General features: G+C 47.4%; 2 protein-coding genes across 2 annotated transcripts; one reads left to right on the forward strand and one right to left on the reverse strand.

The window, feature by feature from the left end:
• The first annotated feature begins 141 nt into the window (after positions 1 to 141).
• LOC135827970 (zinc finger protein ZIC 5-like) lies at positions 142 to 4,780 on the forward strand. The gene is made up of 4 exons (XM_065340408.1): positions 142 to 1,392; positions 1,945 to 2,007; positions 3,092 to 3,383; positions 4,039 to 4,780. The coding sequence occupies exons 1-4, from the start codon at positions 951 to 953 to the stop codon at positions 4,208 to 4,210; spliced, it is 969 nt and encodes a 322-aa protein (XP_065196480.1). The 5' UTR covers positions 142 to 950; the 3' UTR covers positions 4,211 to 4,780.
• A 700-nt stretch (positions 4,781 to 5,480) lies between these two features.
• Positions 5,481 to 19,380, reverse strand: LOC135827951 (cingulin-like). The gene is made up of 7 exons (XM_065340390.1): positions 18,682 to 19,380; positions 11,618 to 11,668; positions 9,762 to 9,818; positions 8,798 to 8,905; positions 8,333 to 8,479; positions 7,717 to 7,848; positions 5,481 to 6,860 (listed from the first exon to the last, which is right to left on the reverse strand). The coding sequence occupies exons 1-7, from the start codon at positions 18,937 to 18,939 to the stop codon at positions 5,811 to 5,813; spliced, it is 1,803 nt and encodes a 600-aa protein (XP_065196462.1). The 5' UTR covers positions 18,940 to 19,380; the 3' UTR covers positions 5,481 to 5,810.
• Positions 19,381 to 19,719: the final 339 nt, after the last annotated feature.

Here is a 19,719-nt window from a genome sequence, read left to right on the forward strand (position 1 = left end):
TTGATACTCGTCACGTCACAAAAACAAGGACGAGTCACGAGACTTCCAAATTCCAATGCCAAATAATTGCCAATGGGGCGGTACGTCGTCGTCGAGTCAAATACAGACTGTACGAGTCGTACTACACTGTACAAATTTTGTAGTACACAGTAATCATGATAATTGGCAAAGTAAATAAACCTCCTTCAACTGCATTTGGCTTCAAGTCTGTACTTTGTAGTCTGAGTGCCAGGTAAGACAAGATACGAGTCGTTGGGAGGGATTGTAAATGCCGGACTGGTCGACTAGACAGTACGAAACTCTGAATGTGACGTGAAACCTGCGGCCCCCTTGCCAGTCCAAGTCGGTGCTCGTTTTCAAATTTTCTGATAGGACGTGGTCGTGGGCACCATTGTCATGGCTGAGTGACTACACTGGCAGTAGAACTGGTAGTTCCATTGTACTCTGATCTGTAGCAATCCGACATGTCTTCAGTCTCTGGAACAGCACTTGTACTTGTACTTGTAGCGGGTTGACAGAGATTTAGAGATTTGACCTACCTGCTTCTCAGAACACGTTCTTTACCAGAATGTTGCTGAGCTGTTACGATTATTTACTAAAGTGAGTGCATCGTTCCAGTGTGAGAATCTAGCCAATGAAGATATTGTGGACAAACGTTCGAAACTGGATGTTGCGAAATAGCACTAGTCAGTTGACTTTTGCTAGGAAGAGCTAGTTTCCACCATCAGTGGACAGTGCTGATTTGAAATTCGTCCCGTGCGTGGTCCAGTTGATGCTGCTATGCGTTCTTTATGTTAGGCAGCTTTTCTGTCCCCAGCCACTAAGCCTTGGGTGTGCATGCCTGCGTCCACCGGCTACTCCACAGCAGTGGTGATTGCCTCACTGCCAGCAGATCACTGGAGCATTAGTTTTGGGCAGAGAGAATCCGAACGGCAGGGAATACAGCTGAGATGACGTCATCTCACTGCTGCAAGTGGCTCGACTGCGGCGAACAGTTCAGTAAGTCATCTCTGCTTGCCAGTCATGTACGCAGCAAACACGTGGACCCGCAACTCAGTGAACTGGCCGGTTGCCTGTGGGAGGGGTGCCGTGTTTATAATCAGCCAAGCACCAACCAATCATGGCTGGCTAGGCATGTTGCCACTCACACCAAGGAGAGGCCATTCAAGTGTCTAATTGAAGCATGTGCTGCGTCGTTTGCTTCGCGAGATGGCTTGGTTAGACACATGCCGTTGCATTTTGGGGATACTCCAGGAGGTACAGCGTCACCCAACACTGCAACTAACACTAGCAGTGGCAGCAAATCCAGCAGTAGCTACAAGCCCAAACCTAAGTACCGCCCTGGCGTGCAATATCTACAGCAGTCGGTCCATGCTCGCCAATGGAGATGGGGTATGTACATGTGTCCGCGCGCGCGCGCGCGTGTGTGTGTATGTCTGTTTGTGTACCTAATGTGTATTGTGCTCACTCGTGTGTTATCGACGGTGTCCAGTGGCATCCAGGCCGATGTACATGTACACTTCCAGTGCTTAACCTCCACATCCCGAAGTCTCTCCCTCCTCTCTCTCTCTCTCTCTCTCTCTCTCTCTCTCTCTCTCTCTCTCCTGCACCCATAGATCAGGTCGTCAAGATAGGATGGCAGCACTGAAAGCACCCATTGGTCTGGATTTCACTCACCACAACTGTGCATGTGATTGTATTTGTGTGTTCACTTGCAGCACTGTGTCATTTTGATAATCCTAACAGCTGCGACTTGAGAACAGTATTGCCCCTTGTCCCCGAAATCAGTTTGTCATTGTGTACGTATGATAAGCTGAGGATGAGCGAGGTATATCTACTTGCTGTGTATATGTGGGTGTGTATGTGTGTGTGTATGTGTGTGTGTGTGTGTATTTGTGCGTGTGTGTGTATGTGTGCGGGTATGTGTATATGTAACATATACAGGTTATGTAGAACAGCTGGTAAAGTGTCCGACATTTGAACGTTCTGCGTCAAGCACTCCCAGAGGTAAGTCATGTGTCTCTTGGTGTTGTGTTTGTTAGCTGCACACTCCGCCATACTGCAGTGGCGGAAAATTGATTCCGATACCTTGTTTCGAGATGTTCAGTGCTAGCTCGGGTTTTCTTGCTCTGCGCATGCTTTTCCAACGTGCACAATGCACCTCAGCATACAGTACCTCTGTCACGGCGTTACATGAACATGCCGTTGCTGAAAGACGTGAGTGAAAACAACGGCGTGCGCGTTTATGGCATCTTCTAGGATCTACGCAGCAAGGCAATACAATGACATTGCTTGTAGTCATGGTGATGTACATGTATAGTGTGAACCATTTTATCAAGGGATCTCCTCTCCTGAAACGACAGTAAATTCATAACCAAAAAATTGAAATTCGACCTCAGACGAATGTTTTCACTATCCAGCAGTAATGCTACCAAATCTTCCTGGTGTCCGAGCAGCATTGCTTTGCACAAAGCACTGGGCCAAAGTTGTCCCTGTGACTTCTACCCTAAACGTTCATTTTCATACAAACAAACAAACAGACAGAAACTGGATTCTGGCATTCTGTCCCCAAGACTGCAGGTGTAACTTGTAACCAAGGGGCAATTCTGGCCGTGGAAAATGTAGTATATACTTCTGTGCGAACACACATGTATGCTTCTAATGGAGGTAGGCAGCACGTCATTGATTTGGAAAGTGTGTGTAAGCGTGTACTAGTATCATGAGAGAAGCACACCATGACACAGAAGCATGATCTGAATAGAAGCCGCTCTCTGCAAAGTACATGTGCAAGTACATGCGAGGCAGGATGCACTGCACAGTGTAGACTGATGATGTTTTGAGTAGAAGCATAACTTGAATAGAAGCATGGTTTGAACCCCGGCTTATACGGCCGTAAGCACCTGCTTTTATACGCGACATTACGGTACTTTACTAAAAGTCTATAACGGTAGCACAATACACGGATAATTGTTGTGCTGTTTGTAGGTGAACTTGCTTTCAATTATAAGAACAACTTTTATAGCAACAAAAAAAACGAGGCAAGTAGTCGTGTGCAAGACCCGGTACATTTTTGTCTGCTGTCGCGTTTTAGCAAACTTTTCCAATCCATTTGACGGGGATGTTATGACGACGGTGCGCGACAAGGCAGCGACCGCCGAACTGCAGCGACTAGGCGTCCGTGTATCCAGCCAAGCATCATCAAGTGCACAAAACACATCAACGGCTGCTGCTACTGTTTGTGAGAGCAGCGGTGCAGCGTCACAACGACAGCCCCTTGCACACAGCGACGCTACTATCACATTGACTGGCAGTGTCCGAGGAACACGGCGTGACGCACTCACAGACGAAGAGTCCGTACTCATTGCGTGGAGTCCCCCAGGATTGTAAGTCTGTACTCTGCGTGTACGTGTGTGTTTTCTTTACGAGGGGGGCGCGGATTTTGCTCTATCTGTGTTGCCTTTTAAAAAAATTGTACTTTCGGTCCAATTTTTATCTTGAACTTGCATCAAGACGTGCAGTGTACAATCGCGGACTTGGACAAATAGCTTTGTCGTCCATCGCAACTTTGGGGGGGGGGGGGGGTGCCAGGAACTGTGCTGTTGCTCACATTCCACTGCCACATAACCTGTGTAGAAAGACTGACCCACAGCTGTAGTGACCTTATCAAATCCAAAGGGGCATTGTAGCAGGGAAACACACCCTGGGGATGGTAGGTTCAACACGATGGAGAGCAAGATCCCTTTATTATTATTTATTATTCTAGCGCAGGTTGATGTTGACCGTTGATGGACCCCGTCAATAGTCAAGATCTTAACTCATGACATTGGAGCCCGCACTTCCTGCTGGCACCGGCACTTGTAGTCCAGTTTGTACAACCTAGGAGTTTCCTGAAAGTAGGAAAACAGTCCATGGATATACCACACTTTGAAGGAAATAGTTCATATCGAAGTTTTCTATTAAAGGAGCTGTCCGGGGTTACGAATACAGTCTGCAACCATGCTGCATCACACGTTGACTTCCGTGTCCTTCTTATTCCAGGTGTGACGATGAATGGCTGCCGTCCACCGGTGCTCCCTATACCAGGGAGATTAGTCGACCATTGTGGTTCACTCACCAGGTGAATACTACTAACAGTGCTGCAAACACAGCCGATGATGTCAAGAACCTAGGCAGACGCAAACACCGGCGGAAAGTCACCGGTCCGTACTGATTTTTTAGGCCCGCTTTTTTTGTAGTTCGTTTTATTCAATGATGATTTCGAGTTATCACTGGTTATTGGTTTCATTCAAAAGTGAAAGTACAGGGCTTTCTTCTTGTCTTTTTTACACCGAGCTATCTGTACATGTATAGTTTCTTTTGATCCTGTCAACTTGGGTTGGGGCGCTTTTTATGGACGGCTTTGATTTCCCTTGCTTTCCAGAAAATGGTGAAATATTTTAATTTCAAGTTAATTTGTGTTGACTGTTGTAGAGTCGTGTTTCTTGCTGTGAGTGCTTTTCTTGTTTGCTCCTAATTTTTCACACAATGGAGTACAGACTCACTGGTATAGTACCATCTTCATTATTTTTCTTATCTCTCTGCTTTAGATCTGACGAGGAAGCATGTGTGAGACCATTTTAGCTACATGTATGTACCGTAGGCTGTTCCACTGTAATTACCGGTATGGTATTCATTTTTGTGGGGGGGGGGGGGTCTCTCTCTCCATGTGTGCTCCAAATTGTTTTGAGTGTTGTTCTATGTGATATCTAATTTTTAAGAGCAACACTGTCCGAGAAATCTATGCAACAGTGCTACGTGTACGGCTTCCGTGTTTGTGGGAGCATGGTGCTGTTTTGTATCACAATGTGACACCACTCGTATTGTACTCGGGTATACATCACTGGCCTTTGGTCAGGAGCCTGGACGGTGGTGCACACAAGGACTTCATGGTCAATATCATAGTTCGTTTAAAGACGCGTTGCTTTTGTGGTGTACGGCATGCAAGGGTCTTTGCCCTATGCAACTGGTTCTGGTATGGGGGTTTATTTGGTTTCGTTGCTTCGAACTGATGAACCACGCCGTGCTTGTAGGTGTTTATGACGGTGCTGTGCAAAGTGCATGTACCTACGCTGCACCGCACGAGTTCTTTCAAATTCCGTAGAGTTTGCCCCTTTGCATCCTGGTTTTGATCGTCGCACTGGAAATCTGCACAAATCCCCCATGCTGGGTCAAGTGTCCACGTTCTTGCAATGAGCGGTTGTGTACCGGTAGCTGTGCCAGTCTTCCTCTGACAAAAGTAATTGTGAAGACATTCAACAAGGAATTGAGAGATTTGTAGTACATGTACTACTGAGCAGTTTTCGAGTTTTACTTGTTAATGTAAATACTTGTAGTTGACAGTTAGTGTGTTCTAGGACTGTTTTGATTTTTCTCTGTTGCCTATTCTGCTGTGGCATGCGTATTAGCACCTCAGTAACCCCGCTCGTTCCTCATTCTTCATACCATTTTGGCCTAAGCGAAGACTAGCCAAGCTTGCTTGGCGATGTCAACGCGAAAAGGCTGATAATAATAACAATAAATTGAGAGATGTAAAGGCGTATCACTGACAAGTTTACAAGCAAACTTTTGAAAGATACTTTGTCCGGCATCATTTTGTGATCTGATTTACCATTCACATGACAGTTGTCTGTCGACAAGTCGGTTTTCTGCATTTCGGCTGTCATTGGGGTCATTTTTTAAATACTCATTAGCAAGACCCTCCCACCTCCCAAGCTTCGGTTGCTGCGGTGTCATGGCGTGTATGCTGTTTGCATCAGGTTCTGACGTGAAATTCACGATGATCTGCCACTTTCCTCTGTCCTCCTTTGCCGATGCCGGGGCAAATGTGCTGGGCGACTCCTAGTATGGGGTTGCACTGTGTCCTTATTGGACTGGGCTTGTATGGTGAGTTCTGCTTGTTCTACCTGCTGCTGCTGGTACTGCTGCTGGTTCAAGTGCCCGGTGTCATCATGGTTAGTTTTAGTCTCCCCTAGATATCTGGAAGTTTTGGGGCGTTTTGATGTACGTTCAGTGTTCCGTATTACTGGCCTGGCCTCTTGGTGTGCTGATTCGACCTTGGAAGTGGATGGCGCAGCCTTCCCTTCCACCATCAGCCTTAACCGTTTCCGCGACCGCGACCTCTTCTGGATCGGCGGGAGCGTTATTCGAACCCTGCGCTGCATTACTGGGCCAGTCTTGCCTTTTATGGCTGGCTTTTTCAGAGTTGTCCTCCTTTCGATTACGGGCACCGTTGGTCCGCCGTCGGGTATGCGTGAGGTTTGGTTCACCAGTGTCTTTCTGTAGATGTCCTTCACGGACTGCATGTGTAGCTCTGCACCGCCGCTGGCATTGTTTAACAAGCCTTCGGAGAAGTCGGCGTCACTGACTTTCTTCTTCACCCTGTCCATGCGCTGGGTCAGCATCGCCGCCTCGTACTGCAGCAGGAACACTTGTCGGCGAAGCTGGACGAACTCGAGGAACGAGCCGCCTGCCGCTGCCTCCCTCTCTTCCTTGTTCCTTTTGTCAAGCTGCGCCTTTAGCATCTGGACTTGCCTGTGCAGCTGTTCCTCCTCCAAGGACTTGTCGTCCACGAGTGCCTGTGCCGTTGCAGCCATATGCTGTGAGCATTTGAGGTTCTCTTGGAGCCGATCACGATGCATCTCTATGTGTTCCCGCCATGCCCGCTCGGACTCAAGCTCGGCGTATTGCCCCTTCACCTCCGCGCTCAGCTTGTCGATTTGAATTTCCTGATCGCTGATACTACGCTGCTGCTCCTTGATCTTAGACTCACAGGATTCCAGCTTGGCTTTGAGCACATCCGAACTCCGCATCAGAGCTTTGATCTGGTAGCAGAACAAGGTTAAACAGGCACACACGCACAAACACCCATGCACGCGCGCACACACACGCACGCACACACACACACACACACACACACACACATGGGTGCACACAACCGTGAAACCCTGCCAGAGGACCCATCTCTTCGAAGCTCACTGCCTTGATTTCTCGCTGGGGAAGTGACGACGATTGTGTCATAGTGTGATTCTGCAATGCCGCGCTGCACTACAGAACCGCTAGCAAGTTGATGAAACCGCATACCTGTTGACGTTTGCCGGTGTACAAGCTACGAGTGCAGGTTTGTGTGTGAACTCTGTTGGCTTCCATTAATTCTACCGTAGTCTGAAAACGGAGCCAGCAGACCAGCTATCTCCTGCTGAATTTGATTCAAGTGTGCATAGTGAGAAAAGCATTAGCATTGCTTGCGTTTCTTGTGCACCGGCGAAGCTCCATAGCCTCGACTTTACGACAGTGTGTTCTGTGCACTGGGTGGACTGCGATCAATGACTTTTGACTATACCTAGGTGTCTGTTCAGTACTGCAGTCTACACGTCCGCATCCTCGCTGCATGAGCACGATATGACTAGCCTGCGCGGCTGAGTTGCACAGAACCGTGGACCAATCATCTCCAATCCGCCCCACCACACGAAAAGGATCAAGGGACGGGGCGTTCTGGCGGGGGTTACGGTACAGTCAGACCTCGCATGACCGAACACGTAGACGTGAGGGAAGCATGCATGTATGTGTATGTATGTATGTATGTATGTATGTATGTATGTGTTTGTGTGTGTGTGTGTGTGTGTGTGTGTGTGTGTCCGTGTATGTTCACCGAGACACAGTCATGTGCATGCATCATACCTCGTCGTTGGCAGTATCCAAGAGCTTGAGATAGTGTTTCTCGCCGTTCTCAGCTGCTTTCTCAAAGTCCTTGGCTTGCGTCTTGAACATGTCGCGCTCCTCCTTGAAATTGTCCAACATAAATTCGTAGGTCTAGAGTTTTCAAACACACGTGCACACACACACACCGTATTCCACCATCTACACTACAGCTCCAGCACACAGTGTGAAATAGTCAACAGATCGAGGAATACCTCAGAGTAGCTCTTTAGTCTTTACTGATTCGTTTCCGTCAACCACCGCACCACAACTGCGCTATCCAGCCGACCTCGACACATTGCCACAGCACACCATCCACAAAGCCACACATCCATTGGTACTCAGTTCCTTCATACAGCAATTTCAGCTTTCGAGTATAACACTCTCATCAGTGAAGGTCTGATATTGTAGAATGGCGAGTAGATAGTGAGAATCACCCTTATTTAACTCTAAACTCTTCTGAAATATGTATAACGCGCTTGCACAAAACCCTCCTTACTCCTCCGAAATATGTATGACACGCTTGCACAAAACCCTCTCCATTCCGTGGAGCCAGCAGGGACAGCCTCGGCGGCATTGTGGTATTTTTTTCACTCACCCTACATCTTCTCTCCAGGTCTTGTTTGTCCTGTCGCATGCTGTTGACTGCCACGCTCGCTTCCTTCAGTTTCTCCAGGTATTCGCTCAACTCCGGGTTGACTGTAACACTTGCGCTCTGTCCATCGCAGTCTTGACTGCCAGCAGCCTAATGATCACGTGCACGAAAAGCACCGTATTCATTAAAGTGCTACATGTAGAACATGCACACGTGACATGGAGGTGGCACTGAAAAGCAAAAAATCACTTTATGCCCAGAGAAGCCAAAGACGGTACAGATCGTGTGTCTCCACACGCATGTGTGAATTTTGACAACATGAATATGGTACGCCTTCGCATTGGATTCAGGAGCAGCTACCGAACCAAACAGGACAATCATGTGGATGTCACATGCTATGTGCACATACACAATATTCCCAATAATAATTGTTGTCATGGTCCTCAATAATCAATATCCTCAACCTACCAAGAGCACAACTGGATCGGTTTGAGTCACCGCGTCGGAAATGTCTTTCATAAGCATCTCGCCTGCCACTCTCAACTTTACTAGTACGCAAGCCATTTTCTCCTCGTCCTGCAGCATACAGAAAGGAGCACAGTCAGTGAGAGGACGTGTAGATATAGAGCTGAAATGTTTCATGCTCCAACACTAAGTTATAACTAACAAGCCTGTTTTTTTCTTGTAGCGGAAGTCAACGTGTACGGTACGGTATGCACATGCGCACTCTTGAGTACAGTCAGACCTCACTTATCCGGTCCTCTTTTATCCGGATCCCTTGCCATCCGGAAGAAAACCGTTGGTTACCGATTTACAGCATTATACCATGCAGACATACAGTACGTGGGTTCGATTATCCGGTTCCCTCGCCTATCCGGATATTTTTGTGGAAAACGGATGTGTGCGGTTATGCGAGGTCTAACTGTAATCACGGTATGAGTTGAATCTCTAACAGGACACAGCGCTTAGCGTTTTAACGGGAAAATCTCCATCGTTGATAACTCAAGAAACCTTACTAGTATGCTATTCCGCACTAGAGAAGTATATAAGATGGGTGTGTGACGGCAGGGTCGTTAAACTAACGATACTTTGTGCCCAGCTAAGTGGCACAAATTTGCTAATCACTTTAAAAACTTTAGACTCGCCACACGTTCAACCCTTACAATACATGACCGTACACGGTCAATGTGTATGAGTTTTTTGCTGGAGAGAGGGAGGTCTTTGTTCTAATTACACCCAGAAGCTGTGGACTGCTGTCCATAGTTAGTAGTTGACATGGCAGTGATTATACTCCAAGTGAGGGTGGTTTGGCACCCAAGCGATGTTGTCCATCACTATCCCCCAGGTAAGCAAACATTTCTCCGCATGTGTTGCTCCTGCCTTTTCGAATAGCAATCAAACAGGCAAAGTGTGCGCATGCATGCAAACTCACCTCTTTAACTCTCTTTTGGTGCGCATTCTTCAGTTCCTGTATCTCCTGTTGAAGCTCCTGGGAACGATGAAGGACAGTTCAATGGACAGAGTACGCCATGATGGAGGGCCTTCCAATAAGAAAGGACACATACAAAACTTACGAAGGAAAGGTGGTAGGTGGTGACTGAATTTAAACAACTGCACACACTCGGATGATCTTTTAAAAATATCAACACATCTACTAGTGCTTACAGTGTAGGCAAACGTTTAAGTGCTAATCATCGCCATCGAGTCGTAAAAGTTGGAATGATGAATACCATGTACTGTGTCAGTAGAGTGGATACACATGCTTGCATGCACGTACCACACACTGAGCAGCCATTCCCACCCGATGGGAGTCTGGCAAGTGCTTGCATGCATGCACCACACACTGAGCAGCCATTCCCACCCGATGGGAGTCTGGCAAGTGACAAAAGACTTCAATTACATAATAATAATGTAGGTGTAAATTGTAGTAGCACAACACCCAGAGTGTATCAATGCTTTGGGCTACGCAGCCCTAACACGTACACGCATAGATTGTACAGTTTGTATTATTAGTTTTGCCCCAGGCCGAGTCAGCCCAGCGTGAGACTACAGTCCATTTCAAAACTATAGACGCGTACCTAGGCAAAAACCGTTATGCCAGCATCTATACCACATAAAATCTGTGATCACTTTGTGCATAATTTTTTCCAAATTGGGCGTCTGTTATCCAATCCTTTAGAAACTATATGAGAGTAATTGTGGAGCGATCCTGAGCAATATTCCGAAAACTATTCTCAAAAAGTTCCAGCCAAATTTGAAATATTTCAAAAACCCTACGCGTCTATAGTTTTGAAATGCACTGTAAGTACACTTATCAACTTCTACTATGAAGTGCGTTTAAACCGACTTTTAGCTCAGTCTGAGTAGAACTCCAGCTCTCAATTTTTTATTGCAAGGGTGGCTGGGCTGGGGACTCGGTGGGAAATGCAACCATGGAGTGTCCATGATGCTCAGTCTGGCATGCGGTGTTGTTTGCATTGTACATCTCGTGGCAAGGTTCATATTGGCCTCCGGAACAGGTTGAAAGCCACTGTGAGCTGGGTTTTATCCTGGGCCAAAATGTGAATAGCTGTAGGCACACCAACTAGGTACATCATAGTCTTCTGATGACTGCATATGCATAGCAACATCACAATTTGAGTAGAGGCATACTGAATTCCTTTCACTAGACTTAGTGTGCAGATACATCAACTACTGTAAAACCGGAAAGTCTAATGAGTCACAAAGTCTAGCGTTTTCACGACCATTTTTTTTTTCGTTATTCGAAGAAAAGTTATCGCGAACCCGGTTTGAGGTGTCTGTGTAAAGATACGCATACAGATGGGTGGCCAGGTAGCCATCGTTAAACTTTCTGCACGTTATCATGCCAAACTTACAAAAACGTTATTTTTGGTCGTTAAACTTTCCGGTTTTACAGTACTGTAGGAGGTGAAAGTGTGACGAGTTTAATAAGTGGAAGTCAGCCAAGAGCGACCGTTGATCCAAATATGCAAAACAACCTATAATGTGCTACCAGGAGTCCACAACCCGACTCTTGGTAGCACAGATATCAAACGTGAGCTATTCTCTGCTATGAGCAAGAGATGACTAATGTAGTGCGAGCCATCTGGTGAACATTCAACAACTCAACACGCCAAGAAATTACGACCCGCTCCGTGTATACGTAAACACGAACTTATCCGCTTTGCATCACCCCACACGTGTACGGCATTTGCACACATTACTACATGCGTAAAATGACTATGGTGTTGCTATTGACAGCCAATGATGGAGAGGAATGTGACGTACCAGAATATCGTCTTCGCACGAGTGCATCCTACAGGCGCATGCCTCCCCAGTCTGAAACACAGCAGCAGCAGCAACAGTAGCAGCAGCAGAAGCAGCATGCAATACACTGCAGTTACAATGGTGAATGCAGTCATACATTGTATCAATAGTGCGAACAATACCTACAAGTAGCTACCTGATGTTACACGCTGCAAAGTGCCATACCCCTCATGATCTCATGATCACACTCCTACCCATGTACTTGTGTGTTGTAATCGTCTCCAGCCACTCACAGGACCCCCAGGACTCACAGGACACCCAGGACACCCAGGACTCACAGGACACACACAGACTGAACTACACGTACATAAGTCTAGGTGTAGGTGACAACTTCAGTAAACGACGTACGCATGCTGCATTTCTGTGTTTCTGTGTACCGGCTGTGCAAACACCATCAAGAATAGATAACAGTCCTATACATCACATCACACGGACAAAGCCTAATTGAGGTGAGTTTTATTTCCAAAAGGTCTTCCGATAAGAGTACAAGGTTATGAATATTGATCACAACTGGCACTTTGTCAGGATACTGCGTCTAGGAGTACGCCGTTTTCCAGGAAACTTTCCCAGCAGCTGTGCTTGACCTCGGGGTAAGGATAGTGGACTGGACTGACCAGCAAAGCACACAGGAAGCAGTCTGCATGCCTACAACACGGAATCAACCGCCCACTGGTGGTGGCAAGCTGCCTCGTTGAGTCAGTTTGTTGGTTGTCGTCGTCAGATGGCGACAACGCAGGGCATCAATCATTAATCGAATTTCAAGGTGATACTTACAGAGTGAATGAGATCTGGGGGGGGGGGGGGGGGGGGGGAGAGAGAGAGAGAGAGAGAGAGAGAGAGAGAGAGAGAGAGAGAGAGAGAGAGAGAGAGAGAGAGAGAGAGAGAGAGAGAGAGAGAGAGAGAGCAGGACCACATCATACAATGCATTCCTTGCACTGCATGGTGGCCAACATTGTAACACTGAGCTTCGCAAATCATGGCGGCAAGCCATTCTAGCATCATTCTCTTTCGAAGAAACAGATGACCACCGGCCACAACTAAGGACCCATTATTTGTATCTCGGATTTTTTCTCCCCCCCCCCCCCCCCCCAACCCCCAACCCTACCGAAAAGGGGGTTGCTTCGGATACCTACACTATACTATAGTCATCGCTTGCCCTCATTGATTTCCGCACAGGTGCATACCGTCATGTAACATTGCATGTATCCGCCGGGCGCCAGCATGTTTGCATGCCTGTTGCTCTTTCCTGACTCACTCTAAGTTTAATGATAGTGAGTTCGGTCTCACCATACTCCTAGTACTAGTGGATTGATGGCCTCTCTTGTGCAATGGTATTATTCCAGAAGTTCTTAAGTATGTCAAAGTAGAAGGTTACTAATCAGAAGAGGCCCTAGAACAGCCTGGCCCTAGAGATGATTATTCTATTATCAGCAACATGATTCTCTTCAGAAATGTGTGTGTGTGTGTATATGTGTGTGTGTGTGTATATATGTGCGTGTGTGTGTCTGTATATGTGCGTGTTTGTGTGTGTATGTTACGTCCACCCACCAGCGCAAACATGTACTGTGCATGAGCGGGAAAGCCTGCTGCCCAGCACCACTGCCAATGTCACCGACTCAAGTAGACAAGATGGATCCATTCACCAAAGCAGGCTCATGTCTGCAGACACTGGCTTAGCATAATGAAAAGCCAGTGGACTCTCCCAATCCACCCAATCAAGACAATCCCTCCACATGTACGCATGACACAGGCCACTTTTAGGTTACCGAACACTTCCTTATTCAAGTGTTATCAGCCCATTGGCATTACTGCTGGGACACCGGGCCTCGTGGGGTAATGACACACTGAAAACTCCCCGGCATTCTGATTTGGTATTTTAATTTATTTTTTATTGAGTTCCACGTTTGGATAGAGAATAAGTACTACCCTAGCAGAGTACAGGCAGTCAGCCGTTGAACACACGTACACACATGTGCACACACACACACACACACGTGCGCCACACACACATACACACACACATACACACACACACGTATATCCACAATGTGACATACACCACGCACGCACACACACATATCCACATACACGCGTGTACTTGCACAGTGTGCACTAAGCACACAATGCCATGTATAGTTCTACTCAATGAAATCCGGACAGCGTACATACATGTACATGTACGTCAGCACCACCGGGCAATGTGGGAACCTAGTGGAGCCGCAGATCTACAGGAAGATTAAATGCTGTTGTGCATTGGTGTAAGGTGCGAACGTATTCATGAACTCGGATTTCATTGAACAACGGTACTATACAGGTCTGCTCTCGATGTAACAACTCTCATTTGTACGTAAACCTCGCTAGTACGTAAAAACATCAAATCCCGCGCCGAAACAGCACCACTCCCATACAAATTTTGTTCTACACAACATAATCCTACATAACGTAAACCTCGACATAACGCACGCTACGGCGCGGTCCCCAACGGGCGCACTCTCAACATAAATTCACGTCTGCGGTACCATCAATCTGTAGCTGCAGCTAGCCAGTCTAGGCCAGTTTAGTCCTACATAACATAAACCTCGACATAACGCACACTACGATGCGGTCCCCGACGCGCGCACTCTCGATACAACGTAGATTCACGTGCGCAGTACGATCGATCTGTAGCTGTAGCTAGCCAGTTTAGTCCTAAATTCTGTGGCATTGATTGCATCTGATGTCGATGGTGGTACAGTGTGTACATGTTTGCATGGTTGAATCCGTCTTGTAATATCCTTCATTTTGAGGTACGAGTCTTGTCTGGAATTTACACACGGTTTTCTACATAAGTCATAACTCTCGATATAACATATTTTTTGCGTGGTCCCAGAGATTACGCTATATGGAGAGTAGCCCTGTACTGTGCATTGTATCCATGCATCCAATCTTATGCTCCCCCCCCCCCCCCCCACACACACACACACACATACAGTGTATGAGTATGGTGACAGCCAGGTACCGGTTGTATTCGCCATAACATGAAAGCACTGTCAACGCTCCATGCCTGGTGCCATGTGTATAGTGTGACGATGGCACAGCTCTACCCACACAACATCACCACATCTACACGTCCATGTACTCTCACTGACACCTATTTTTTTACAGGAATGACCCACTGGTGCACCTGACGCTAGCGGATTCGTTTTTAGACAACATCGGCACTGCACTGCACTGGGGATAGCAAGCATGCGTACAGTCCTGCAATAACTGCACTTTATATTGACAATAGTACATGTAAGTTACAGTACATCATCCAAGGCACTAATTAGTAGTTACTGAAGTAGTTTCACTGGATGGTCTTTCGTCTATGTGCATGTACAGTGCTGGCAACTGAAATCCGACCCCCGAGCGGTGTGCTAACATCGCAAAGCCCCAGCACGGGATTGTAACATTACAAAATAGAGACCGCTTAGAATCGGTGCTGCGCTCCAGCACGAAAGTCAGGGGTTGGATTTCAGTTGCCAGCACTGTACTACCAGCCGTATAGCACACACCAACACCAATTAATAGCAGTCAGAGATACATGCACTTCATGTACTACTTGTACAGCAGTTACACAGACACTGTACTGTTACTGTGCTCTGGACTTGAGCGGTACCGGTACATGCTGCTCCTTATCTATGTTATTTTAAATACCACGTTTACTCAGTACTAGATAAATCAGCACAAATCTTTCCCCAATGCATTGCGACATCCGACTCCTGACTTGACCAGAAATCCTGCCGCAGCATGGATAGCTCACGGTGTGTACACAAGATGCAGCATGCCGGAAGCTAAGTGAGTGGCTCTTGGGGGAAGGAAATGATTACAAGCTACACGCTACATAGTATTGAGAGCTGAGCTGCACCTGCAGTTGCATGACAGTGTACAAGACTCCCGGGCCTTATTGGACCTCATTGCGTCACAACCGGAACAATGAATACACCGCTCGCAGCAATTACATGCAGTGTATCGGCTATCATTTCCAGTTCCAAGACGTTTGGAATAGACACGCATGCACGCACACGATCACACACTTACACACACATGTGCATGCACTGCTGTCTGTATGAGCGCCCCCCCCCCCCCCCCATACACACACAGTGAAGTGTGAGACACACAGCTGCTCACAAAGATGTTCTCTACGAAGTGAATTACTTGTACAACACTGGGATCTCATCTGGAACCTCATCCGGACTGAAGCTACCCTAAGGAAGGAATAAGGCCGGCTCAAGAAATCACAAGACACGGCTTCAGTAGAGAACACACCATGTGCGCGCACTCGCCACAATTGCAATTTGCCAGGATACATTCATTGGTCTACATTGCAGATAGCCAAAGTAACTACAAACTACATGTACATGTAGGTCCACATTTCAAATCAAGAGAAGACTAGCCTAATCTACCAAAAAAACCAACTCCTCTCATAGACTCCCTGTGTTACAAGCCGTACACAATGTACTGGTGCACGGTGTTTGAAAAGATACTTGACCCAAAGAGGATCAACATGCTAGACCACCCATGCACATTTCCTAGTGTTCATGACGGCTGGCTGGCTCTCACAAGGATGGATCACATTTCAACATTTTTCAACATCCTAGCTCCGGCTCTTCTGATTCTGTCCTCGGCACCTCCTGCTGGTAGGTGATGCCAATACACACACACACACACACACACACACACACACACACACACACACACACACACACACACACACACACACACACACACACACACACACACACACACACACACACACACACACACACACACACACACACACACACACACACACACACACACACACACACACACACACACACACACACACACACACACACACACACACACACACACACACACACACACACACACACACACACACACACACACACACACACACACACACACACACACACACACACACACACACACACACACACACACACACACACACACACACACACACACACACACACACACACACACACACACACACACACACACACACACACACACACACACACACACACACACACACACACACACACACACACACACACACACACACACACACACACACACACACACACACACACACACACACACACACACACACACACACACACACACACACACACACACACACACACACACACACACACACACACACACACACACACACACACACACACACACACACACACACACACACACACACACACACACACACACACACACACACACACACACACACACACACACACACACACACACACACACACACACACACACACACACACACACACACACACACACACACACACACACACACACACACACACACACACACACACACACACACACACACACACACACACACACACACACACACACACACACACACACACACAACACGGAGCACACTTCACCCGCACCAACATTTGCATTGGGATTTGAAGTGGACGGAGCTCACTGACACTGGTAGCATTGTATTCCCACACCTGGTGACGTCCCCTACTCAGCGGCCCCACTATCCACTTGCTTCTGAAGGGCAAGTATTTGATATGATTGGTACGGACATTCTGAGAGCACATTATTATAATTATCCTCTCTGACACGGAGTGAGAATGTGTACTTTCACTGAGTACCACCTACTCCAGAAGGACGTTTGTGGAGATCAGTATCGTCCTTTTTGCACATGCAGAACAGGATATGAACAACAGGACCCTCGGAATGCCCGGATTTCTCTTCCAGAAAGTCAAAATGATCCACCTTTTAGATTGTCCTGATCCACCAATAACTCGGTTTAAAATTGCATACGGACATGTACATGTACAATGGACTGGACAGCTGTACTTCAAGTCATATGTACAGTTTACATGTACATGTGGCTCTTATAAACATTTACCAATTTCAAGGTTTGCGTGCCATCACCCTCAAGGATCAAGGCGCAGATGCCGCAGCTCCCTAAAGCGGTGGGAGGTGAGTGTGAGTAGACTAGACCCACCACAGGGGCGTCGGAACCGGTGCGGCAGGTGCGGCTTTGTCGAGTGATTTTTGAAGCAACGGAATATGGGCTAGTTTAGCCCGATTTCCCTAAAGTTTTCCCAGGGGAGGACCCCTGGACCTTTCACTCATCCATGGCCGCACCAATGTCGAATACTTTCCGACGCCCCTGCACCACCACCAAGTGGTCGAAGACCGAAAATCCCATTCACTGCATCCATGTGTCCCCGGTTATGCCAAGCCAGGCCACAAGTTCCCAATTAACTGACACGGGCTGGAAAAATCCTTCAGATTCCAAGCAGGACTTAACCTGGTGGCCTCTGTTTCTCAATCACAGTCGTAGACCATCCCACTATGCCTACCTTAGCTCTTATAGAACACATCTAGTAATAACATCGATAATTGACGTTTACTCGTACTGTGATATATTGTCTCCCAGGTCTAAACACTCCACTCTATCAACTGCCTCTGCCTTTGGGCGATCGCTGCCTTATCATCAAGGCTTCATTATTGTGCTTCAAGTATCTGCACCACCACCAGGAGACACACTTTCTCGCCATTCTCTCACTATGCTTGTCCAGTCAGCAGGAGATTTCTCCATGCAGTCTGGCCTTCAGGGTAACCACCCACACGGGTCATTGGCCAATCCACCTAAATCACCCACGGCATGACATTAATCTTTGTAGTCTTTATAGCAATATAGGCGCTCCTGCTACTGACACTGTAGTGCCTAAGCTAGTAACAGGTTAGAGCTTCCCTTCCCCCCACCCCTTCTCTCTCTCTCTCCACCCGCAGATCAATCAGAACGGATTTTGGGCGATTGTCCCTGGGGCAATTTCAAGGCTGCAGAGCATAGTGCTAGAGTGGGTACAATGATGGTAGGTTTCGGTTTGGCAAGCATTAGTGTACCCATGAACAACACCAATCACTATTCTTCCGCGTGCCCGAAGGATAATGCGACTGTGGACGAACTCCGTCTTTTTGCAACTATTACTTACCAACAGGTTTTCTCGGGCTTTCTCCAGGTTGTCAGCGGCCATCTTCCATCGCTTCTTTTCCTTGACCGCCTTGCAAAACGCTCTCGCCAGTTCCTCTACGTCGAACATGAGTTGGTCGTCACTCTCCGCAACATTCCTGGGACCTCCGCTGTCGTCGGTGCGACCGGGAGCAGCTGAGAGTCGAACGAGGATTCTTTGGAGAGCTTTGTGACGGCGGTCAGCCGGCTTCCCCGTCGATGGTACATCAGTCGACGACATGAGCTCCGCTCAGTTGACGGGTTGGGGCTACCTTCCCTTAGAGAACTACAAAGTGCCGAAAGTAGGAAAGATGTCAAATAATTGATACCGTAGCCAAAGTACTATGACTGTATAGTTGTCGATTGCGAGTAATATCGGTATCACGATCACGAAGCGGCGCAGCGGTGCATGTCCATGTCGCTATCACAAATCTTGCACAAACTGCTAGTGTCAAGCCTACAAAAAACTAAAGTCAGTAGCAAAGACCGTGTACGCGTAGTCAGTCAAAACTCTGACCAAGGGGGCAAGTGTGGTCCCGAACAAAGAAGAAAGGCCTGCGAGAAAGACACCACGTTCATGTACAGTGTAATTGTTGCAGCGGCATTTACATGTGTAGGTACTGTACTACTACTAGTACTAGTACTAGGTAGAAGCTAGTTCAAGAAAGGAGGCACGAAGAGCTATGTGGTCGTCGGTGCTTGGCATTTTGTGTGGCATGGTGTAGATCTTTGTACACCCTGGCTTAGCCTGGGCAGACTAGACCTGCATGTGGGAGGCTGAAGACCTGCCTAGCCTGTCTAGTGTAGATCTAGATCTACCTCTGAGCCGTAGATCTACACACATGACTGCCCTCGGGGCCTACGTCCACCACCGCGGCACTGCGAAGCGTTTTTAGTGATCAGACTCAGAGGGAAAAGAGGCCCGGAGACCGATTTTGTTTGTAGCCTAAATGTAGGTCAAGATAATTATTGCCAAAAATCAGCCGAGCTGAGTTGACACCGACAGTCATTATGATCACAT

The sequence above is a fragment of the Sycon ciliatum genome, chromosome 1 (genome assembly GCF_964019385.1).
Source record: "Sycon ciliatum chromosome 1, ocSycCili1.1, whole genome shotgun sequence".
NCBI classification, from domain to species: domain Eukaryota; kingdom Metazoa; phylum Porifera; class Calcarea; order Leucosolenida; family Sycettidae; genus Sycon; species Sycon ciliatum.